General features: G+C 42.3%; 1 protein-coding gene across 1 annotated transcript in view; it reads left to right on the top strand.

The window, feature by feature from the left end:
- Window positions 1–26,167, top strand: part of PCBP3 (poly(rC) binding protein 3) — a 213,401-nt gene that overhangs the window by 85,683 nt on the left and 101,551 nt on the right. The window contains exon 3 of the mRNA XM_090041235.1: window positions 11,070–11,194. Within this exon, the coding sequence (XP_089897361.1) occupies window positions 11,129–11,194 (66 nt within the window). The 5' untranslated portion in view covers window positions 11,070–11,128. The remainder of the gene's footprint in view (window positions 1–11,069; window positions 11,195–26,167) is intronic.

The raw sequence follows: 26,167 nt of genomic DNA, 5'->3' as shown, positions 1-26,167 counted from the left end.
GCCCTCAGGATGCCAGGGGGGCTAAGACAAGATGCAAGATTGGGCCAAGGGACCTGGAGATGAGAGATGATGCAGAGAAGGCTGATGCCAAGAGAGCTGTGCCTGAGTCAGTGGACCAGGAATGGAAACCTGTAGACAGAGAAAAGGGGGGCTAAAGCCAAGAGGGTTGAGGCCTCTACAAGAGAACTAAACTGTGGACAGAGTAACATCTCCTGAGGCATGGGTGTAGCAGTAGAGGCAGAAGGCTTAGCTCTTAAGGCAATTTGGGGGCAGACAGGCTGGAAGCCCAAAGCCAAGAGACTGGGTCAAATGGGGAGAGTTGGAATGCAAAATTGAGATGGGTCAAGTATGACCCACAAGAGGGACACACTACAGGGAAAGAGAGAGCACACCCTGGGCTTGCCAGCCTCTAAGGACGGCCTCCCCTCATTACCTTTTAATACCAAGGCATGGCAGGAGAGGAGGCAGGGTGAGACCTTGAGGAGTTGGAGCGGGAGCCAGGCAGGGTCAAAGTGGCCACTAGAGGACATCACAACATCCCTTAGGCACCATCCTGTTACAGGCAGGGTAATTACCTCTGGTTGCAGGAGTGCTTTTGTTCTGTCCCACAAAATGTCTTTGAGTTTTTGTTGAAATATAGAACATATAAATTGTGATTGCCCTTAGAAGTAGACTCTTCCTAGTTTACAACAAATTTAGAATGATGGGTGGGGTATACAAACATTATTGATTGATGACAGTGACACAGTGATGTTAGTTAAGTTGTCATAGGAACAGTCAGTCGTCTGAGACTTTTCCTTTCCACCTCTCAGGTAGAACCCAGAGAGTCCTAATGAATGGATCTGTATCCTCTGTATCAGCAGTGTGATGCTATAGCCAACAGGGCAAATAATACTTTGGCATGCATTTCCAGCAAAACCAAGGAAGTGATTCTCCCACTCTTTTTGGCCTTGGTGAGACCACAGCTGGAGTACTGCATCCAATTCTGGGCACCACACTTTAACAAGGACGTAGTAAAGCTTGAGAGAGTCCAAAGAAGGGCCACCTGTGCGATCAGAAACTTGCATGGCAAACCATATGAGGAAAGGCTGTGGGACCTGGGACTCTTCAGCCTGAAAAAGAGAAGGCTGAGAGGGGACTTGGTAACAGCTTACTGTTACATCAGGGGTATACATCAAGGGCTCGATGAACAACTGTTCACCAGGGCACCCTTGAGGAAAACCAAGAGTAATGGTCACAGACTCCTCATTTCAGGTTCAACATTAGGAAAAACGTCTTCACAGCTAGGGTGTCCAGACTGTGAAATAAACTCCCTCCAGAGGTGGTGCAATGGCCTACCCTGGAAATCTTCAACAGGAGACTGGACAGTCACCTTGCTGGGGTCACCTGAACCCAGTTATCTTTCCTGCTTTGGTGCAGAGGGGCTGAACACGATGATCTTCTAAGGTCCCTTCCAGCATCACAATCTATGAATCTATGAAAACCTGCTTATTATTTATAAGCTCCATTTTTAATGAGACTAAATGAGTTGCAGTGCCTTGGCAGGGTAAATATGCACCTTAAACTAATGAAACCAGGGATGTATCATGTAAGTTTTCATGAGCTCAAGCTCACTTCGTCAGATGCTGTTAAAGGAAAAGGATGCTGTCCTTTCACAACATTTGATGAAGTGAGCTTGGGCTCACAAAACCTTATGCTATACATCTCTGATACAGTTAGCTGACAAGGTTACCATGCCTTCTGCCTGACTGCAGACTAACATGGCTTCTGCCTGACTGCAGACTAACATGGCTAACTACCTGTCTTTGGAATACATTGCCAGCTTCAATTGTGAGTATACAGCAACAATAGTGGAATGTAGATATATATAAATGAAATAGTTCCCAGCTTTCAACTACCTGCATTTTTCAAAATGCCTGTGCCAAAACTTGTGGCTTTTATTTATGTAACTATATAAAATACACTGGTTCCTTGCTGTATATTTACAGTTAAGAGTTTGCAATATATCACAACTCAGTCTAATTTAAAAGGAGCATTATAATATACATGAGAACAGAACTGCTAGAAAGTATGATAATGTTGGATTACAAGTAAGCTATTTAAAAAAAAATGTCTTAACTATATATGTCCCAAAGTTTAAGAATTTTTATGTCAAATTCAAGAACTCAGACTACAGGCAAACATAATTTTTCCTATGAATTTCCAATATTTAAAAAAAATAAACATTTGTTCTGAGAAAAAGTAATTCAAGGATAGCCTACATAGTATTTAAGTAAATAGTTGCATGCTGCATGGGTATCTTGCTATTAGTCTACATGTATGACACAACTAATTCAGTACAAATACTGTACTGTGCATTTTTACTATTTAACGCACATACATATTCAATTTTAATTTGTACATCTTTTGGCACAGATGGACATTAGCTGTTGGAAATATTAATGCATACAAGGAACAAAACTAGTAAAATAATAACTACCAACAAATATATATGCAGCTTAGATTTCTTGGATGCTGACTTCTTCATGGGACTATGGATTCATTACACTTGTTCCGGCATTCACATTTATTCCATGTTCCATAATAATTGCTACTAATGGCCTTACCATAATGAAAACATGCTTCCCACAAAATCAGATTTTATTGCTGGTCAGTTTTGGCACTTCCAAGTCCTCATCTGAAATACAGTGTACAGCTCTGGATGCTCGTGTTCAAGGAATGGGAATTCAAGGAAATTGAAACAGGTACACAGAGAAGGATTAGTTTAGGAGAGGAGACTAGATCTAGTCTAACAAAACAAAGGCTGACAGGGGACATGGTGGATATCTATGACTACATCAGGGTGCTACGTGCCAGAGAAGGAGATTAGCTCTAAAAGCTAAAGGACAATGTTGGCAGAAGGGGAAGTGGTATAAACTGGCCATGAATAAATTTAAATTGGGAAATAGAAGAAAATTTCTAACTATCCAAATTGTGTGGTTTTGGAACAGCTTTTCAATAGGAGTATGGGGCAGGGGCAAGAAATCATACTGTTTTTAGGACAGAGTGTGGTAACTTTCATGAAAAAAAATTATAAAACACGATTGTTTGCTTAAATGCAGAAAGGATTAGTAGGACATTTGGACTAGTAGATCATCTACTAGTCCTTTCTGCAGTTAAGCAGTCATATTTGCTGATTGCCACATTGAGCTCACTGATTTTTGTTTGGCTAAAGTGTATCTTCCAGAAAGCCATCCACTCTTAATATGAGGAAATCAAAAAATGGAGAATCCACCATTTCCCTTCCCAGATTGATCAAATGGTTACAGTTTCAACTCTTTATTTTCTCACTTTGAAAGATTTTCTCCGGCCTTTGATATTTTTATTAACAGTTTTATGGACATTTTCTGCTCCTTCTCTGGTTTTTCAGTGTCCCCTTTTAAAACATAGGCATCAGAACTGTGCACAGAATTATCCTACTGTAGTCTGCCATATAGAAAGGTAAAAATCTTCTCTTTACCCCTACTCAAGATTGCCCAGTTTGTACATTGTGATGGTAAGTCATACAGCGTGCTTGTTAGGGCTGTGCAGTGAGGGGAAATTAAGTAAGCAATGAAGCATTTGGGAGGAGATTTTGTTTAACTGTAGGGTTCTGGAAGCTATAAAAGAGGGTCTCTCACTAGCTGCTTTGGAAGGATGGAGGAAGTGAGACACTGGACATGACTTGGTCCTACATGTTTACAAGAAGACTTGCATGGCACGAAGCATGATGTTTAGGATGAGGCATAAAATTCCTCTAGCCCTAAGCACACCGTGGCTATGCTGTTTCCAGGCTGATCCTGCAGGTTGGGCAGAGGTCAGGTCTATCCTGAACCCAGGGCTTCCCCCAGCCCACAGCACGTTCCAGAACCTGTGGCTGTCTTGGCTGGGTCTGGAGTCCTGGGACTTCTAAAAGACACATATGGAGCTGGGCTGTCCCAGGGGTGGGCCAACAATTAGCTGATTGTCAGACCTCTATGTTTAATGCAGCTATGAATTCTGTTCATAAAGGATTTTGTAACAGACATGTGTTCTCATCTCTTCCAGGTTCCTATCAATTGCCTTTGTACTCACTTTTGAATCTTCTGACTGCATTTGTCTTCTGTGATCTGATGCTACACAGTAGTTATACCTAATCCTCTGGTGAGTTTGGTGCCAGATGGGAGAAAAATCAGTAAAAACCCAAATTCTGCAGTGAGCTTTGGATTTAACAGCAGTTCCATACAACTATTGATTCATAGAAAATGGAAGGGTCTTAATTTCTTATACACAAATTGCTGTAGCCTGTTGAGTATCAGTAGTGTCAAGGGTGGAAACAGATGTCACCTTTATGCTGCCATAAAAAAAATTATTGCCACACAAAGGCTGAGCAAAGGTATGTTAGTACCTCTTGTTGCACCACAAAGGCCCAAATTTCTGGCTACAGTGTAGGTGGTATAAATTTGTGTTGCTCTATTGTGGCAGACATGCTAGGTTTATGGCAGGATAGTGGTCAGCCTGGAGCTGCCCACTCTCTTGAGATGCCTAGGGCACTGTTAGGGCTTCAAGGGTCTGATCCTGCATGGCCCAGGATGGTGAATTGGGCGCCTGAAGCCCTAAAAGTGCCTTCCTGGGTTCCCTCATCTGGGATTCGTTGAGTACCTATTGGCATTGGCAGTCTCAGCTCTGGGGCTGTGCTGGAATCAGCTGATTGGTGGTCCCACTGGTAGGATCACACTGAAGCGTCAAACTCACTTCCACGTGGTCCTGGGGCACATCTCTGACTGGTGAACACATTACCCATTGTCCTGCAAGAGCAATAGGTGGGACAGTGGCCAAAGTGTGTTTCCCCCAATGAGGCACATCAGCTGTGCTGGAACACATCCCAGCACAGCTGATCTGCTTCATTTAGTGACATCTGTTTATACTCCAAGTACTAAGTTAAGTCAATAGGATTGAATAGCCATGGACTGTAGCATGTACCCTTTTCCTTAGGCCACATATGTTGTGTAACAGTGATTTTTTTTTTTCCCCCTGCTCCCCCCCCCCCATTCCACCCCATAGGACTCACTTATTAACCACCCAGGCTACTGTATTGATTTTATTGATGGGCAGTGCATGCCCCAGTTAATTTACTGAAAGAAGAAATATAAAACAATAAAAAGACCCCACACCAACATCAATGCAACTACAATGTGCTTGATTGTTTCTGTCTTAATGATATTTCTGCACAAAACAGACCTTAATTTGCATACCCCTCTAGCACCCTTGACAGAAGGTTCTATGAAGAAAAAGCAACGGTAGGATCCCTAGTCGTTCTACTTTAATGCATTATAATGTCCTGCCAAAAGCCAACTCCACAACAATAGAGCATCTTGCTCTATTGTTTTAATTGTCAGCAGATATGTGGGCAGAGTCGATAGAAATTTATTGTAAACAAACAAAAGTAGGCTTTCCAATCTATACCATAGAACAGTTGTATTCAACCTGTGGTTGTGGACCCCTTGGGGTCTGCAAACAATGTCTAATGGGTCTGTGAATGATGACGACAATCAATCAAAAGTATGTGAATTGCGCACACTTACAATTCAAAGGGTTTTACACCTTCATTCAAAACTTTTTAGGGGTCTACAAGTGAAAAAAGGTTGAAAACCACTGTATAGAAAACTGCATTGTTACTGATTTTGCTGACATATTGACAAAAGCTGTGAAGGGAGAATTGTATAACTTAGAAAGTCATAAATAATATTGACTATAGAGCTACCCAAAATACTCATATGGAAAATAACCAGTTGGTAAGAAGTAATCTAATATACAGCTAAAAACATTTCATTTTATTGTGTGCAGTAAGTAAATGGAAGTGATGTCTGATTTTTTTTCTCTCCATGATATATAGCAGTGGTGCTCAACCTTCTGGCTCCATGGGCCAGATGAGTAGGAGGAGGAAAGTCTGCAGGCTGAATCAAGCCTTTGTGCCAGGTTTGGATGCAGCAGCACCCCCATGTGCTGGGATTAGTTCTGTGGGGAGCCCCATGGGCTGGATGATACCAGGCTGCAGACTGGATCTGACCCATGAGCTGGGGGCTGAGCACCCCTGATATGTAGGCATATTTTGCCAAGTCTTTCTCAAGATCAGCACGTGGCTGTATATTTGTAAGCAGAGTAAGTGACTTTATAAAACAGAGACGTTAAATATCAGGTTTGAGCCCTGAAAGCTGTATAACAGTGAACCCTGTTTTATCAAGCAACCAGTCAAGAAATCCAAGAACAAAGGGGTAATGTAGATCCCACTGAAGTTGATGGCAAAGTCCCCATTGACTTCAGTGGAGATAGGATTTCACCTAAGGTGCTTTAACGGTAGTGACTACATAAAACAGAGAGCAGAATACTGTCCAGAATGTTTGGAGGTAACTTGAGGCAGTCTTCTAAAACAGGGAAGCTGCCTTGCAAGGGAAGGCTTCTTCCACGAATGTTATTGCATTTAATCATAGGGACACTCAGCATTTGATAAGCCTGCTTTGGACAAAATGGCTGTAATAGGTAAACATGAAAATGTGTCAGTGCATCAATGCTCATGCTTGAGTAGAAGCAACTTGAAGACCGGGGAAACAAGTTTATACTTTCCTTTAGTCTGAAAGCTAACTCTTGCTGGCAAGTTAAAGAGGAAAATAGGTTATTCATGAAGACCATCCTTGTTGGGTTTCACTGCTGTAGGGGAGGATGAAATGCCCACAGTTTTGTAGCTCTGAAATCTAGACCAACAAACTCATCTGACTTCATGGAGGCCTAAACAGAGTTCTTGTAAACTCTGCCCCTGTGTGTTAAGAGGGAGATTCAAAGAGGCAGACCTATAGCCTGTATCAAAATTGCCTCTCCCTGCACATGGGAGCTATCATTTTTTTTTAATTTCTTTATTTAAAAAGAATAGAAATGAAATGTAAAATAATACAATAAAGAAACATTCAAGTTTCAGAATTTTCACCTCAAAAGTTCAGGCAATGCAGAAGCCAGTTCCCTTGGTAGCACTATTAGCTAAGCCACGCTGTATTTATGTGGCATTTTCTCTTTATTAAATACACCTCTTCGTACTATACTACTGCTTCATTTTGAACTTAAAGGGAAACAGAAAATTTCCACCTTTCACATGGCTGACTATTTCATAGATTTCATAGACATTAGGGCTGGAAGGGACCTTGGGAGATCATCGAGTCCAGCCCCCTGCCCAAAGGGCAGGAAGTCAGCTGGGGTCATAGGATCCCAGCAAGATAAGCATCCAATTTACTCTTGAAGGTGTTCAATGTAGGTGCTTGAACCACCTCCAATGGCAGACTGTTCCAGACCTTGGGGGCTCGGACAGTAAAGAAATTCTTCCTTATGTCCAGCCTGAAACGGTCTTGCAGGAGTTTGTGACCGTTCGACCTCGTCATCCCTTGGGGCGCTCTGGTGAACAGATGTTCCCCCAGATCCTGGTGGTCACCCCTGATAAACTTATAGGTGGCCATCAGGTCACCCCTGAGCCTGCGCTTTTCCAGGCTAAAGAGTCCCGTGGCTGTCAGCCTGTCATCGTAAGATCTGTTTTCCTGACCTCCGATCATGCGCGTGGCTCTCCTCTGGACTCTCTCAAGCTTCTCCACATCCTTTTTGAATTGTGGAGCCCAAAACTGGACGCAGTACTCCAGCTGCGGCCTCACCAAGGCCGAGTACAAGGGGAGAATGACGTCCCGGGATTTGCTCGAGAAGCATCTATGGATGCACGCCAGCATTTTGGTCGCTTTACTGGCCGCAGCATTGCATTGCAGGCTCATGTTCATCTTGTGGTCAATGATGACCCCCAAGTCTCTTTCTTCTGTAGTGCTAACCAACGTAGCACTGCCGAGCCTATAAGGGTGCTGCAGGTTTTTCCTCCCAAGGTGGAGAACCTTGCTTTTTTCGGTGTTAAACACCATGAGGTTCTCGTCTGCCCATTTGCTGAGCTTGTCCAGGTCAGGATCACTCGCCTATCTTCTGGCGTGGATGCTTTGCCCCAAAGTTTGGTGTCATCAGCGAACTTGGCCAGTCCACTCCTAACTCCAATGTCCACATCATTAATGAAGATGTTGAACAGTATGGGTCCCAGGACAGAGCCTTGAGGGACCCCACTGGTTACAGGGCACCATGATGATTGACTGCCATCAATCACAACCCTCTGGGTCTGACCACGGAGCCAATTTCCCAGCCAGCGGATCGTGGTGGAGCCAAGGCCACAACTGTGCAGTTTGGCCAAGAGGTGATCATGGGATACCAGATCAAAAGCTTTTTTGAAGTCAAGATATATGACATCAATCTCTTCTCCCTTGTCCAGGTGATAGGTCACCTGGTCATAGAAGGAAATGAGATTGGTCAAACAAGACCTACCCGCAACAAACCCGTGCTGGCTGTCCCTTAGAATGTTAGCCTGGGCCAGTCCCTCAAGGATGGCCTCCTTAATAAACTTTTCTAAGATCTTCCCCAGGATAGAAGTCAGGCTAATGGGCCTGTAGTTAGCTGGATCCACTCTCCTCCCTTTCTTGAAGATCGGCACCACATTGGCCTTCTTCCAGTCTTCGGGCACTACACCAGAGCGCCAGGAGTTTTCAAAGACCCGTGCCAGGGGCTGGGCTATGACGCTCGCCAGCTCCTTGAGTACCCTGGGGTGCAGGTTGTCAGGGCCAGCTGACTTGAAGGTATCCAGCTTCTCAAGGTGTTCCATCACGAGGTCAGCATTGATGGAGGGTAGGGGATCCCCCTCACCCAGATTTCCCTGTCCCATAGCAGGCATGGGCATCCCGTGTGACTGATGAAAGACTGACGCAAAGTACCTATTTAATAGGTTGGCTTTTTCCTGGGCGTCAGTTGTCAGTTGCCCCATCTGGTTTAGCAGGGGTCCAACATTGCGCTTGCTTTTCCTCCGGCTCCCCACATATCTGAAAAAGGACTTTTTGTTGTCCTTGATGCCTGAAGCTAGTTGGAGTTCAGTTGCAGCCTTGGCTTTCCTGGTTTGGTCCCTGCAGGACCGGACCAGCGCGGAGTAATCCTCCTTGGAGGTGAATCCCGTCCTCCATCCTTTGTAGGCTTTCCTTTTTAGCCACAGTAGGTCCGCTAAGTCTCTGGAGAGCCAGGGGGGCTGCTGTGCCTTTTTGCTGCCTTTCCTCCATGTTGGAATAGATTTAGCTTGTGCACTGAGGATCGCTTCCTTGAGAAGCAATCACTCTTCTTGAACTCCCATCTCCCTGGGGTCATGGTCCCTGAGGGCCTGACCAACTAGCCTCTTGAGCTTGTCAGAGTCGGCTTTTCTGAAGTCAAGGACTTCTGTGTTGCTGACTGACTTGCCAGCTTTACGGCGGATGGTGAAGGTGATCAGCTCGTGGTCGCTGTCACCCAACTTCCCATCGATCACTAGGTCGCCGATTAGGTCGTCCCCTGTAGCCAGTACCAGGTCAAGCAGCGCTTTGCCTCTCGTTGGCCCATAGACCTCTTGGGTCAGGTAGAGGTCATCCATGCATGAGAGAAAGCTTTGCGCCCGCTCAGATTTAGCTGAGTGATCTTCCCACGAGATGTCCGGGTAATTGAAGTCACCCATGACAACCAAGGTCCTGGAGCAAGCGGCCTCAGTCAGTTCCCGGGCAAACTCCTGGTCAAGCTCGGGACTTTGAGTGGGAGGTCTGTAGTAGACTCCCACCGTTGTGTCCCCTGTGCCGAATTCCCCACGAATTTTTACCCAGATGGTCTCTAGCTGTCCATGCCGGTTGCCAACATCAGCTTGCAGGGACATGTAGCTTTCCTTCACATAGAGAGCTACACCCCCGCCCCTTTTGTCAACACGATCCCTCCTGTACAGGGTATAGCCCTCTATACCCGTGGTCCAGTCATGGGTGGAGTCCCACCAGGTCTCCGTTATCCCAATGACATCATATTTCTTTTCACTGAGCAGGAGGACGAGCTCGTCCTGCTTGTTGCCCAGGCTCCTGGCATTAGTGTACAGGCAGGCAAGTGTGCCCTTGGGGGCTCTTGCCTTGCCAACAGATTGTGCCAGGGCTGGGGCAGGGGTGGGCTCCCTTAAGTGCGCCTTTAAGTGCCTTGGTCCGCTGGCTTTGCAAGGGCCGTTCAGCGGGCCAGCAGGGGCAGTAGTCCCCCCATCCCCCAGCGGGCTTAGTTTAAAGCCCGGTGGAGCAGGTCAGCCAGCCTGGCTGAGAAGAGCCTCCTCCCCAGGGGAGAGAGGTGGAGGCCATCTCTTCCCAGCAGCTCGCTGCCTCTCTCTCCAAAGAGCGGGCTGTGGTCATGGAGCCAAAGCCTTCCCGATAACACCAGCGCCGCAGTCTTTGGTTCACCGCATGGATCCTCCTCTCCCTCCTCAGCCCATAGCCCGAGACTGGGAGGATCGAGGAAAACACCACCTGAGCTCCCAGACCCCTAAGCCCCGCTCCCAACTCCCTGTAGCGCCTCATGACCTGGCTGGGGGTGCTCCAAGCCGTGTCATTATGGCATTATGTCATGCTCTGTCCTTCCAGTGCCTCCCAGGGGTTATTTCTAGTTCTCTGTATACCTTAATCTTTGGTGGTCAAAACAGAGGGCAGTGTTGGCATATCATCTCACACCAAATCTGAAAGAAGAGATCTGCGGTCCAGCTTTTTTACTGTGGTCCAGATGTCCTCCTCATAACTCGATATACATATCAAACATACTCTAATTGGAGCTCTGTATTTCTGCCTTGATCTGGGTTGCCCGCAAATGATTTTTTTTAGTGTTAAGCTTTTTTTTTTTTAATGTTTTCTCAAGTGATCTGCATCAAAAGAACATTCTGTCTGTCCTACTGACTTGGCACCCATGGCTATAATTTCTGAGCACTTCACAATCATTTTGATCTCAGAGCACCTCTTGTGACAGGGCAGTACTCTTATTACAGTTTTACAGAGGGAGAGCTGAGGCACACAAGAGGGCTGTGACAGAGCAGGGAACTGAAACTGCTAAATCCCAGATTAGAGCCCCAGTCACTTGACCATCTTTCCTCTCTGCAGACCTGTGTGCTAAAACATTTTCCTTGGCTTATTTTTCAGGTCCACGCTATCCAGTTGTGCTGTGGATTGCTGGTTCCTGTTCAGTGAAACACCCCAGCATGCCCTATTCTGGTGACACCACACTCTCCACAGACCAGCTCTGGAGCTTGAGGCCAGCCTATAGGGTAAGGTAAGCTAATATTTTTAATAATATAGCACCTTCATAAATGTGAAGACATAATTTATGTTCATAAGCTACATGAGATGGTTCAAGACCAACAATAACTAGGGGTTCAATATTATGAAGAATCCAGCCATCCTCTGTAACAGATCTATTACTATGTGCTGTCCACAGGTTCATGGTAGGTCTGTGCTGAGTCTGGAAGAACCAGTGAGATGTTTTCTGGGGCTTTGTTGTGAGAGGAGGAAGTGTTCTGCAGAAGAACTGGATGCTGTAGTCTGATGAAAATAGAGAGAGGTGTTTTTTTATACTGCACAGTCTAGAGTGGGTCTATATCTATTTGAACATTTGGCAAATCATTATAGAACCCTCTGGTTTTATATTTTAATGTACGTTCAGGCCAGTTTAAATCATGTGTCCATTCTTTGGAAACATTGGCAAGTGGCAAAATATACTATTTTTCTTCCAGGATTTTCTGTTTCTCCTGCCTGTTATAATTTCACCCCACGTTGTTCATTTTCCACTGTATTGGTGGGAAGGGTCCATTGTGAAATGATAAAGAGCTAAGCAGAGGAGAGCAAGATGGGGTAATTTCCATCAGTTGCTCTGCTTTTGTTACTAGAGTAGCAGATCAGCTATTGCTTTAGGCCAGTCTTTTGTCCAAATAATTGACAGCCACAAATGGACGGCAGAACAAAATTTTCCATTAGTGGGGAGGAGGTAAAGGCATCTCTGATTTTTATCTTTCCTTTTCTAAAAGGGAAAGAGAGCTCCATGAAGCAGAAATGTAACAACTGACCTCTTGGTCTCAAATTCCTTTCATAAGCCTTCTTGTATAATGTAATGCCATGGGATACAACTGACCAAAGAGCCCCTCTCATTGGACATTAGCTAAACATAATACTGTGACAGAATAACTGTCTGTACATAGAAAGGGAAGACACCTTTACATCAGTGGGTAACAGTTTAAGAGGATTTACTTTTGTGTCTTTTTAAAGCAACAGGGGACTGACCATCTACTAAACTCTAATGCAGTAGAATCCCTGAAAGTAACTAGTTGATGATGTGTCTTCACATGCTCATGTGACTTCAGTACTCCCAGGCTAAGGTGAAATTCTGCCTCCTGTTTGGTCTGTAAGCAGACAAAGATTTGAATCTGGAAAAGATAAAGATAAAGATAGTAAGTTGTGCAGATCTGGCTGTACTTGGGTGATGGGAATTTTGCTTAGAGTCTTGACACCTTTACATGTTTGGGGAAGACCTGGGTGTTCCAGGGATTTTACGGAGGCAAGGATTGTAGAGGAGGAGTCATTTTCTGGTTTCTAAAACAAAGTCATCTCCACAAGTAGGGTCACTGTGGTGCAGGGTTTGTCCCTCTGGTTGGGGCTGGTATTTCTGTGAGGAAGCAGCCCCAAAGTCTCTTGCCCCAGCTTATTCTCAGGTTAGGTAAAGTGTAGTTCTACTCTCACACTCCTTAACTGCTTTCTTTCTCAGCAAGGGCTGCAACCCCTTCTTGTTTCTTTTTAGTGTTTTGATGCTTTTTAAGTGTTATGGGCCTCAGCTCATTTCTTGCTTTTTTGTCCCATTTTTCTAAGATATTAATGGTGATGCTGAGAGAGTCTCTCAGGTCAGAGGCTGCAATCATTTTTAGGAGGAATCAGGCTATCTTTGCTTGGAGATCCATATTGGAAGTGGGAGAAGGGGACTCTAGAGTGGTTAATGTTGGACTGAGATAAGCCTGGGAGCAAGTTCCAGTCACAACTTTTCTGGGCTTCAGCTTCATATCTGTGAAATGGAGGCAGCAGGGTGCTAGCTACTAGCTAGTAGTGCATGGAGAGCAGCTTTGAGGCTAGCCAGTCTACATGTTTTATCACTGCTTAGTTTTCATGCTGCATCAGTGGCAGTATTGAATGTGCTCCCCCAGCCCTTCTGCTGTAGGTATGACATGGATTTTATTATGGTAGGTACCTACTGTTTAAGGGCTCTTTAGCAGAATAGTTACAGACTGTCCCTGTGATGCTAGAAACATGAGTTTGAGCCTTGCTTCAGACTCATGCCAAAGGCTTAATCAACCCATGTGTAAATGGTCATTCACGCTGGGGAGTAGAAACTGGCCTGCTTTATTCTTGCTAGCCTTTGGAGGAGGAGCAACTGGGCTTGGGGGGATTGCTGTATTTTTTTGAGTTCCTGCGAAGCATTTAGGGATGCCATTGTTGGAGGTACAAGAACAGAACTTCTTGTCAGTCTACAGATATAACAAACAGCATGACCTGAAACAAGAAAGCAGGAAATCTGAGCATCCAGGACAGAGTTCTCTCTGAAGTAGAAAGCCAACATAAACCTTATATCACTTCAGTGCCATTCAACCCTTTAAAAGAAAGGAGTACCCATAGAGCTGACATGTGGGGGATGACTGGAAATTAGTGCAGGGAAGAAAAGGTTAAGAGAAAGGAGGAGACACATAATGGGGACTAGGTGAAAAGAGGAGATTGAGGGGAGGTCAACAAAAGGCAAGAGACAATGGTGGTCATAAAAGCAGCAGATCTCCCTATGACAGCAGTGCTAATATGATGAACACACATAGAATAAAAGTTTAGTTGCTGTCTAAAAGCCACTGGCTTACTTTGATTTTTAGTTCAAACCTTCCGCTTACCTCATGGAGTACAGCTGCAGCATATTTTATAGATTGTACTCCTTACGCACAACTAACCTACAGCACTTCCAGGTAAGTCTCAGCTAACTCATTTTCATTTAAATCACTATCTTAACCAGTCAGCTACCTGGCAAATAGAGAAACATCCAGGCTGTAGTGAATTAAGGTCTAGCTGGGGACCAGATCCTACTGATTCATCTTCCCACTCTGTGCCATCTCCTGTCAATCCTTGTGATATTCTTCTTCTGATTCTGACACACATTTCAGTATCTAACCTTAGAGAATACACTTTCTTCTAACAATTATATTTATATGTATAAAATCACATGATTGCTATATCACCATAGCATCCTACGGAGAGGTACCACATGGCTACGGTGACATAGGGTGATGCGTAGACATGCCTGAGATGTTGAAACATATGGGACTATACACAGTTGCTACACAAGCTCCTATGACACAAACCTGAAGTGTTGCTGTCAGAAAATGTACGGTGGTGTTTGGTTTAAATGAGTAATGTGTATATATATGTTCGTTTGTGATCAGAAAAGAAAACTGGAGCAAAAGGTTCAAAAGAATTCCATTGTGCTGATATCCCTATTGAAACTTGGCTTTGCTTTTTGCAAAACCTAGTATAAAACTTGCATAAAAGCCAGATAGCTTTCATTTTGCCAAAATTCGCTCTTTAACATTTTCATGGGAAAAGTATCATCTTCCTTACTGTGGAAGCAACCTGAATGGAAACAGAGGCAACAATGGAAGTAGGTCTTGGAAGAAGCTATTTGTGTTCCAATCTGGTCAGCATGGCATAATTAATAATTGCTAATTTCAGAATTGCCTCTGTTGCAGCTATAAAACAGGACAGGCAATTGAGTAATCAGATGCAGCAGGGTGTGCTCATTAGAATATGCTTCTTGTTGGCTTTCTAATACTCTGCTATACTCAAACCAGAGTCTGGTTGTACAAAGTTGATATAGTTTCAAATAGATAGCCACACTATTTAAATTTAATGATGAACTAATATGACTGCTAGGCTTTTCAAAAATCATAATGGGATATTCATGTTGGCAATGGAAAGGGGGTCTGGACAAGGCCAGTATCCTAGTTCAGTCTCACTTTAATTCTCAATTGGCCCTCCCTTTGGTCTTCTTCATGGAGTGAATTTTATCCTTTTGAACTTCTAAATATGCTCTAGCTTGGTGGATCCGATGTGCACCAAGAGGCTGTAAAGTGGGAAGAGGGCCCCAATCCTGTAAAAATATTAGAATTCATTCTACCCAGGTTGCAACTTCCTTCTGGGCTGAAAAACATGAGGCTTTGGAGGAAGAGTAGAGCACACTGCAGCTGACCACTAAAGCTGAATGTTCAGGAGTCTGATGGTTTAGAAATCAGCTATTCTCAGAATAATCTCTGGAGATAGCCATGGGAGGGAATACCAACAAGGTTCTACTGTCACCATTTCCTGTATATCTTACTTCTCACTCCTCCTTCAGATAGTACTGTCTTCTCTCTTTCCTGCCACAATTTTGCCAGGACTGCTATGGAAGTCCAGAGACTTGCATTAGAGCACACCGATTCCTTCAGGCTGATCCAGTACCCACAAGTAGATGGCAAAGTTCCTATTATTGTAAATGGTGCAGAATCTGTCCCCAGGGAAGCACGTTCTTCCTTACCTACCCACCAGACCAACAGCCAACATCAAGAGACTGGGGGAGTGAGTGCAGCAGAATTGGATAACTGTATGTATTTATTGATGTGGAAAGACTGAACAGGTGACTGAACAAAAACAGGATGGGAGGAGTGAGATAAAGGGAGAAAAATGGTGACTGAACTGACTGCTATTTCTGCCTGTTAGTCTGCTGGTTTCTGGCAAGTCAGTGAAAACAAAGTTCCAGGAAAATTACTTGTTGCAGCTACAAAAGGAATGGCAAAATTCATGCACAACTTAAATGTCTTTTCTACGATCCTAATAAGCAAGGACAGGGATGGGCATATGCAAAGGAATCAACTCAGACTCATAGGATGTGGCCTTGAGAGCAAGGGTTGGACAACCCTTTGGTATCCAGGATATCCTGAACCCTTCAGCAGCCAGGTACTGGTTGATGCCAAGCTGGTATCTTCTCCTCCTCCTGCACTGCCAGTCAGTTGACACAGAACTGCTCTTCCCATCAATTATAGGCAGTCTGGTATATGTTGCTATTTGAGTCTCCGATCACTGGGAGGGAGATTGTCATATTTTAGCTAGGAAAAACAGGCACCTGTCTAAACCTTTTCTATTAATAGCTGATCTGTAGTTCTTAAAGGCAACATTCAAGAAAATGGGGCAGTAATGCAAACACACTTCTGTTCTGTGATTACATTCCCAGGCCTACATATTTTATGAAATACCATTAAAATGTATCATATATGCTAGGGAAACTATCAGGAGTCAGATGCTTTTTTCCTTTTTTTTATGCTAAGGAAAATCTCTGTCCTTTCACTGTTGCAGATGTCTTACTTTCTCTCCTGTCCCAAACTCTGACTCAGCCATGAACTTCACTGAGGAGATGCAGAGGGGATGCAACATCTAGTACCCCTGCAAAATCCTCACTTTTTTAGGGTTGGGAGAACTTAATTGAGAGAGCAACAGTGATTTCTAAACCTGCTGACTGACCCAGATAGGTCTATCCCAAACAGGGAAATCACCTCGCATTTTATCTCCTTAAAGCCACCATTTTCTGAAAAGCAAACAAAGAAAGTGTTTGTCGTATTAGAAACTGAGAAATGGAATCTGCATGCAAGTTGAAATGAATGCTGGATGGTAGTTCATTTGAAATACAACTGCAAAGGTATTTTAAAGGGTACATGGAAAGCAAAGGGTCCCCTGTTCTGCACCTGGATTTCACCAGGAAATAGCTTTTATCCTTTCTTGTACTGGTCTGGTACAAATGCCACATCTGTGCTCAAGACTGGGACTTACAGGGTGTTATTAATGTGCCAGTTTGGAAGGACAAAGCTTTGAGCTCTGAAAGGAGAATGTTTCCATGAAAAATACATTGGTAGCATATGTATTGTCTAATTCTGCTAATACTCTTAAGGGAAAGTGAGGGGAAAGGGAATATTCCATTGACACCAAATGATTCCATAATTTGACCATTCTGCTTAATGTGAACTTGAAGGTGAAATGGTAAAGTTAATTGCATTGATCCAGGAAGTGGATTATTTGTGCAATGCCCTGCCCTGCGGGGAAACAGACACCCTGAACATTTGTTCCCTTTCTCGCCATTGTTTCCTGCTTCCCCTTCATGCCCTTCTGAAGCAATTAGTCAGAAAGACTGATCTACAACAGCACCCCCACAGTGTGAACATGGCTAACCTTGCTGGGGGCTATGGAGAAGTTAACATATAGGGCAGTGCAAAGAGATGGAAATGTTAGTGGTGTCCATTGTGTTCCACAGTTAGTGGTCCTACTTCCCAGCCACTGAAGTTTCTCCTGCTCTGGTAAGCTTGTTATTTGCTTACTGTAATGTATTGGCTTGTCCATTTATGCATATCCATTTTAAAGGCAAACACTTTGTGCTGAGAATACATTATTTTGTTTTGGCTACTGAAAATATTAATCTGCTTGCCTCTTTGACATAATGAAAATGCTACTCTGTATTCCTGGAAGCACATTGAACGCAGATAGTGATGCTTTATGTTAAACCCCGACTAATCACTAACGTTCAAGAACTCAGAAATGGTAACAGACAATGACTGGTAGTGTGTAAATTCAGCCTGATTTGGGGAGCATACTCTAGCTTGAAGTATCCTCACAAATGATTTCAGTGGGCCTTTAGATAAAATTCCATATAATCTGAGAAAGTATTTCTTCTGAGAAAGTAAAGATTATAACAGACAAAATATGAGCACAACCTGGAAGTCCAAAACCTGATATAAGTATGTATCATTTTCTCCAGACTGACGTTTTATAAACTGGATGCTGATAAAATTTGCCATAAACATTGTAACTCCTCCCTCAGGTGTCTTTGTTGCCTTATCTAAAGATTTTCTGTTCTTGAAAATAACCGTCCCTTTCAACTGAAGTATTTGCCTTTTCTGATCTTTTAATCGGGCTTACTTTGAGGAAGGAACCTATTTTTTTTGTGTATGTTTATATCTTTACTTAGAAAATATAGTTTGAAACCAGATTTAAATGAATGCTATTAATGGATGGATGGATGGTATGGATGAAGTGGAAATGTGCAGATGCTGCACATTCCTGAATTGGGTTAACTTTGGCTAAATGGCCCATTTGTTTTTAATTCTGAGTTAGCATAATAGCCCCGTGACTAATATTTTATTGCTACTATAATACCATTGCATGAACCTTGACAGAATGGCAGCATTAAATGTGCTGACTGGGTTTCACAGCACTGGTGGTATAAATTCTCTTTCCTTCCTTTGAGAACCAGTGATTTTGCAATATGACTGACACAATAAAATTAACTGGAATAGCTTCAAAATAAATGTTGAATCAGGCTTGTTGTGCTATTTTAACTACTGTTGCCTTACGTGTAAGCTGTATCTACTCCTTCTGTGTTTTCCCATAAGCAAAGCTGCTCCGCTGGTAATTTCATGGAATGATTACTTGCTTTCATTCATGACAGAATGGCACAAAAACTCAAAACTAGCAATGAGTTGTATTTATAGGACTCTCTGACACATCCTACCAGAGAATAGAATTCTCCCTTTCTTAAATAAGTATATGCTTTTGAAAAAAAGAAAGAGAAAAATAAATTGCACATCTTAAGCTGCAGCTTTAGACCCAAAGCTGGTATGTAAAAGGAATGAGAAAAGAATTAGGACCTCATCTGTCATCTGCCAAGTCAATAACAACTTGGTGACCCTACAAAAGCAGGATGGGATATATAGACAGCATGACAGTATGGGGCATCTGCTTGTAACTCTGCAGACCTGGAATTTGAACCGTGGCAGCCGGTGCTAGGGGAAAAAGAGCCTGGAATTCTCCATTTCTCCAGATTGTTTGGCAGTTGTATTGTTCAGCATGATTAGCAAGTGGAAGTGAGTGGAATTTTCAGATGGATTATTTATTTGCTAAAAATGCTGATTTAGGGCAACCAAAGTTAGTTGTCAAATTGAGGCAAATTTGGTGAATAATTTTACCTGAAAAAAATGGGGGAGGGGGAGTTGAAAACGTCAAAAAATGAAATATTTCTAAAAGAAACACTATAAATTTTCATTTCAAAACAATGTCTTGAAACAATGAGCTAAGTTCATTTAAAATTTATTTAAAAAAATAGTTACAACACTCTTCCCATCACAAAACAGCGAAGTATCCACAATGAAATGTTTGTTTGATTCAAAATGACTTGTTTGTTTTGTTTTTTTCAGTGAAAAAACGAAAGCTTTTCATTGTAGAGTGGTCAGAAAGGGAGTGAAAGAAAGAGAAAGAAATTAGTCCTTGCAGCTCTACAAGCACCTCTAGCTCTCTGCTCTGCAGAGTTCTTGAGCTTGGAATAGTGTCAGCTCTTGTGCATTACTATTTAATGGGCATTAGCAAAGCTCTGTTGGGCTTTGTACTTACACCATGAGGGAGTAAAAGCCACGTTAGTGCTTTCATGGTTATGAACAGCTACATTTAGTCACTTTAAAAAAGGTTCTGAAAGAAAGTATTTTGCATTTCTGCAGTTGCTGCCCTTTTATTAAATATAACAAAGTTATATTCAGGTTACAGGGGGAGCAAAAGTCACATCAGCTCCATTCTTTCCTCTCTTTTACAGCTTTTATATTTGATATAATGGTACGTGCAGGCAAACAGAGATAACACTTTGTACGGGAGTTTTTAAGCAGTAGAAGAGACGACTAGAGAATAAGCATTATCCTAGACAAATCTTGCCGGCCCTTAATATTTGTTGTTCCATGAATTATTGGTGGTGTGAAAGGACAGCTCACATATGGTGATGTTACAACCTTTCTTGCTAAGGGCAGGTTGGTGAAGGCACCAGGGTTATCCTCTGGGCTTTTTGTGTTCTAACTGGAAGCCCAGTCAGGGTAGCTGTTTGTTACCAGAAAGGCCAGAGAACTCTGAGCTAAGACATCGGCAGCCGACATTACAGGGTTTCTGTTTACCCTGTATTCTTGGGATACAGGATACGCTTGAACTGTATGTTCCATCAGTAAAAGACTTAGCTGGCTGTATTTCTGGTGGTGACATTTTATGACAATGCTGCTGTAAGGAAGGGCATATTTTGAATTTTGCTGGACATGAACATGATTTTTTACCATGGGAATAAATCTCCACTCTGTGTTTTAGGCCCAAATTGTGGGCCCGAAGTGCAGAAAAAGACCATTTCAATGGCTGCAAATAAGTGTTGTTATGAAAAGGTGATGACATAGGATTTAAAGCAGCTGGCAGATGCTGGTATGACCCCTCTCTGCAAATAGGCCTTGAAACTATTTTAGGACTCTTCTGCAAGGTTGGCATGGACTTGGGTAGGAGATGTCACTCCCTGGAATAAAATTGTAGTGCCTAGTGGGTGCTAGGTGTCTTGGGGTTGGGGAGGAGGGGGATGCAGTACGTGCTTGTAGCTATTAGAAATATTATCAATATCATTGAAGTAAGTAACATGATCAGTATTACTGGAGTCTATCAAACAGTGATAAATTGATAACCCCCCCAAATGAGCTTGTAGATATAGCATTTCTTTAGCAGGATAAGAAACAACTGGAGAACATGTACTCTGTAAACAAGCTACTGGCTGCAGCACTTCATTCTTGACTCCTGATCTGGTACTAGGGATGGAGCACAGATTCCAGAAATAGCCAATGAGCATATCTAAACAAAGCATCTACAGGATGAAGTCTACATCAGTTTTTCAGGTCCGAGAAAGGCTGGCTTATGCCAGCTTTAAATGAAAGCCTGTCATCTGTCAGTTTTTAGTAGAATCTGCAAGAAAATACCTTCTCAGATAGAAATTATCCAAATGCTTTCACTGCATCAGGGATAAACTGTTTCGTCCTTTAATTGGCATTATATTGGTACTTCCATCGCATGTGGGTAGTAAACTGTATAGGATTACTATATCTCCAACTCCTGGGGGAGGGCAGGAGAAGGCATGGGATGGGGGCCCTTGCCTTCATTCCAGTGGATAGCTATAGTGGGTTTTCTGCTTCCCCAGAGTGGCTGGGAGACTAAGAAGCAGGTTTTGATTCCCAAAATTGTAGCACCTTATTTGTGGGCTGTTCCAGGGCAGCATGATGATGCACTGCCCTAGCAAAGTACTACATCGTAATATTGCATGTGATTCTTATCAAAGCAGTGGTGGTGCACTCTGTTTGCTTATGCCAGATATAGGGAACAGGAGGATGCCTGTCACAGGCCAATGCATCAGAGGACACTTGTTGTTACCAGCTGCCGTGTGGCCACCTGCATTGGTAATTGCAGAGAGCAACCCATGGTATCATGTCCCCTGCAGAACATCAAAAGCTATGTAAGACTTGGCTTCTCTGGACCAATCAGGGAAAAAAAAATCTTGCAGGCTCCTTACATCTGGCTGAGATTCCTGCCTTGGCCAGACTGCAGAGTGAGGGATATGAAGATGAGGCCTGGTGCAGGTCCACCTGGCACTTTAGAGGTGGAATCAGACTGCGTGAGCATCTGCTCATTTCCATCCCTTGCTGACCTCAGGGTGTGTGTGTGTTTGGGCTCCCTTCATTCACTGGCATTGCTAGCACTGGCTGCTCCGCAACTGCTGCTTGGAATTTAGCAATGAAGAACTTTCAGCAAAGGGTGGAACTTGAAAACACTTCTGTATGATGCTCTTTGGCCATTAAAGCCCTACTGAAAGTGAAAGGCCTTTTTCTTTCTTTTTTGATACCCAACATTTTCTTACCTTCCCTGTTCTGTTAGCAAGTTTGACTGGTAGAAGGTGCATGTTAGAAGTGTACAACATCACATACAGAGATAGATTTAATATTTCCTTGGGAAAACCTCTCCAGGACAAGAATGAAATCTATTTGCTTACCCAATGATTGTACTACAGCAGGTGCCCCTAATGAAAGGATGAGTGCATCTTTAACCCAGTAACCAGTCCTGAGAAGCAAGCATGTGCGTGCCAGGGGGAGGGGGGGGCCATACTGTGTGATTAATGGGGGAATCTGTATGTGATACACTAAGCTGTACCATTTAAACAGAAATAAAGTCTCTTTTTGCTACCATGACTGAACTCAGCAGAAAACTTCAGAAAGAAGCCAGGTGCTGCAAAGGAAAACACCAAGCAACAAAAAATACATGGGAATGGTTTCCCCAGCTTGAGGCACTGCTAAATGCCATGCAGTTGGCTGCACCCTTGACTAGATGCCACAGTCTGAAGGCTTATTGACTCCTTAGGCAAGCACTAGACTGCATCTCTAGGTATTACCTGGTACATACAGAAGCAGGAGCTTTCTTGTCTGTGAGAGGAGGATGAGTGCTGTTGCAATATGTGAACTGGGGCTTAAACAGGGAGCCAGAGAACATCTGCTAGTTGCAGAATGGAAAGAAGCATCCCTGTTTCCCTCTGTCAGTACACTGGTGCCTCCCTTCTGACCACTAGCCTCACTGTTCCTTCCCTCTTGTGCCTTCTCCCCCCTGCCTTGGGCTGTTCGTCTCTTACTTGTCCTGCTCCTCCTTCCTCATAATGCCACCTTTTAGCAGCCTCCACTATGGTGAATACTCACTGGTTATGGGTACATTCAGTTCTATAACTAACTGCATTAGTTCATGCTCTAGCATTTACCTAAGCTCCTAGAGGTTAGAAGATGAGGTCTGGTCTGAATTAGTTTTAAATGGAAGGAAAAAAAAGGCAGAATTTTAAGCTGGAAGAAATTCAATGTGCATCTGTTGCAGAAGGTACTTAGGTCTCCTTGTTCAGAAAGCCTGGGGTGGAGGGTGGAAGAGGGGAAGAGGAGCCTTCCATCCTTGTGTGTGCAATTACTGGCCTCCCTGTACAGAAGATATTAACTGCTATGCCCCCTTAGCAGCTGGATGGAGAATGGGTAGGCAGAGACAGCACAGAAATAACTTCCCATTATGGGCTGACTTAGAGAGCTGGAGGGAGTCTGTTGCACCTGTCAAAGGGATGATGAAAACTGCATTTTCTGAAGTATGAATGGGGACCTACAAGAGACCTGTACTCTCACAGGTTTACCAGGGTAAAATAGCTGTCTTGCCATTTTGGACCAGGCCAGGACAAAGTGCTACAACATGCCCTTCTGGCTTTACTAAAGCTAGTGGAGCTGTCAGCTTACCCCCCCAGTGTAATTAAGACATGCATATAATCTCAGGGTTTCTGGCTCTCTGTTATCATGGGGTTTTTTTCTGTGATATTTGGGACTTTGTGAAAGCTCTAGCTGCTAGAGTGATGTGACTATATCAGAATTCAAGAGGGTTTTTTTTAAAGGGTTCTAACCTTTTCAGCTGTGGAGTAAGATTTTGCAAACATTTGTTGCAGGTCCAAAAACAGAAGGAGAAAGCATTCAACCCCCAAAATTTATTTTTAAAAATATTTAGACTTGTAAACGAGTCTCCTGATGTTTAGGTCTGACTCCTGAACATTTAGAGTTGGCAACAATTTCTAAAACATGTCAGAATACAGCTTCCTAATCTTTAATTTTCTCTTCCCTGCTCTTTGTATCTTCCATGGCAAGGGACTTTGTGTGAATGTGAATGTTTTGAACTTTCTTCATCTTTCTCAGAAATTGCAGCATTTCTCAGTCATTCAGGTGTCTCCTTTTTCAAAGTGTAAGAAACAATTTAAAAAAATTACAACCTCCTTCCAACTTTTACTTTACTTCTATGTTAAATGTGTATTGACGATAGCAATGATAACTCATCATATTTGTGTGTGTGTTGGAATGTTCGCAGTGGATACTTGACCTTGTACCTTACTGGATCTTGTAAGATTGGGGCACGTGAGGAGTGGGGGAATATTTGTTTTATAATAAAATAATAATAACATTTCAGTGCCTTGTGACCCCGTTCATGATGGCCTTTCATGATGCTTCTGGGTTGCTGTGCAATGTCCCTCATGAGAAACACTGTCTTGGGGTCCGGTGGATTAAGGATTCTATTCACCCCCGTTCTTTTGTTGAAGTGCCTGATTTCTCTGTTTTCTGTATTTCAGCATAGCCGATCACTCGGGGTGGGTATTACAGAAGGTTCAATTTAAGCACATTATTATACTATTCTCTCTTTCTTGTGAAGACCTCTTGAGCAGGTTTCCAAGAAGCTGCCTAAATAAGCCTTTTAGAAATTGGAAGGATCTACTCTTCAAATATTTAATTTGCCATACTTAATAGACAAATATCACTATGTAAGACTGCTAGCTGCTTAATACTGAAGCTCTTTTCTCACTCGTGTTGGAAGCCCTAGCTGGTTCACCCTCATGGCCTCAAGGCAACCTGATTTGTTCAGTGGCCTTTTTTTTTTTTTAAAGCCATTGAAATGACAAAAACATCGGCGTTGGGCGCATCCCACTTCAAGTAAACCAAGGGATTTGGGAAAAAATAGGTCACATGGTTTTTGTTCCATGTCACATGATTTCCATCCTGAGGCCAATCAGGTTTTGAGCCCTCTGTGCTTTACAACAAAATATCACTGTATTTTTTTTCCCTTAGCATTTTCCATCTTTTCCAAACGTGAAAAGAGTGACCATCTGTCTGAACCCACATCAAACCAAATAATTTCTAAAGCAGCTTGTTTGGAGGTAAGAAGATTTAAAAAGATTGTATTGGTGGAAAACCACTGCTGTAAATAACTCCTACAAATATTAATTAGTGGGGAGGCATGAAATAAAAATGTACCTTTAGACCTCAAATGTGATAAAAGAGCTATGAAGTCTTTTAAGAACCTTCTTAAGTGAACCACTTAAGAAGTTTTCTTCACAGATTATTTAAAAACTTATGGTAAGACAGATATGGCAGTATGGGTTTAGAAGTGGCTACTATGTTAAAAGGAGCAAGATGAGTAGAAAATTAGCTACTAGAACAATTTAGGAAATTTACCGTTATTGATCTGTTGTGAAAACAACTTGGATATAGAAAATATTTATTGTTTTTACTTATGAAAATAAATGAGATTCTATACAAAACACACGTCAAATGTTTTACTTTAAAAGCAATAATGTAACAGGGTATTAAAATGACAATTCCCACTCTTAAATTAGAAATAATTAAACAGACTTGATGCTTATTATGTAAAGTACATACCTTGTGTATCATTTTTAATACAGGTGCGTGGAGAACAAATAGCCCAGAAATAGAATTAGCGATAAAAAGGTTTTAAAAATATGAATGATAAAAATTTAAAAATGCATTTTGTTATAATGATAGAATAAGAATTAGAACACATATATTGTCAATATAACATCTTCTTATCTCCTGTGAATTAAAAATATTTGGCTTACAAATTTTGGCAAGTATTTCAAAATTATAAGATTTTTACATTGTAGACATTTGCCTGCTTGTATTTCTTTTCAAACAGTGAAGGAAAATATCAGGCTTTTGGAGGAAGGATGCATTTCATTATCAAGTAATATTTTTTTCTCTTAAGTATGTCCTGATTTATGATTTAAAATGTGCATTAGCTGAAGTATTTCCAATACTAATATGTTTGTTCTTCCTCAGTTTTCTTTTGATAAGTAAATTTTTATTACAGTTTCAATGAATTAGATATTTCTATTTAAAAACAAAAGTTGAGTCGATGAATGCAATTTAAAAAATATAAGATAGCATTTCTGTGTTACAGACATCTTTTAGACAGTTGATTGCAGATGGTTTTCTTGCAATTCAAGTCCTCTATGATAAATCATTTAATTTTAACATGAGCTATCGTTCACAGTCATGTATAGTCTGAAAATAGCACAGAAATACTGTATCTAGAACATGGTAACTAAAATCCAGTGGCAGTAAATAATTTTATAGACCCATATATGAAAGAGAACATTTATCTTGCCTTTCCACACTGGAGAAATCCTGGAAAGCTTTAGCTTTGGAGTAATATCTTGTGTTCTGTTTATAAGACTAACAATAATAAGGAATTTCGGTATTCTGACTTAATTATTTATTTTAAAATATTCTTTGACTAAGGAATACATTTATTTTCTTAGAAATATTTTCTTAGTTTCAAAATATTTTTGTCATCTGGCTAGCTATTCTTAAAATGTTCCTATGGAGACCTGGTTTTAGCAATGTGAAATGGAAACAAAAAATCCTTTAAATGGTTTCAAGACCAGTCTAGGGTTTTTATTGGTTGTAAGGGGGAGATGGACCTCTTATACTTATATTTCTGTGGAAACCATATAG

This window comes from Crocodylus siamensis, chromosome 4, assembly GCF_052110815.1.
Source record: "Crocodylus siamensis isolate JL-2025a chromosome 4, ASM5211081v1, whole genome shotgun sequence".
NCBI classification, from domain to species: Eukaryota; Metazoa; Chordata; order Crocodylia; family Crocodylidae; genus Crocodylus; species Crocodylus siamensis.
The sequence above is the reverse complement of the archived record's forward strand: the minus strand, read 5'-3'. Positions and strand labels throughout refer to the sequence as shown.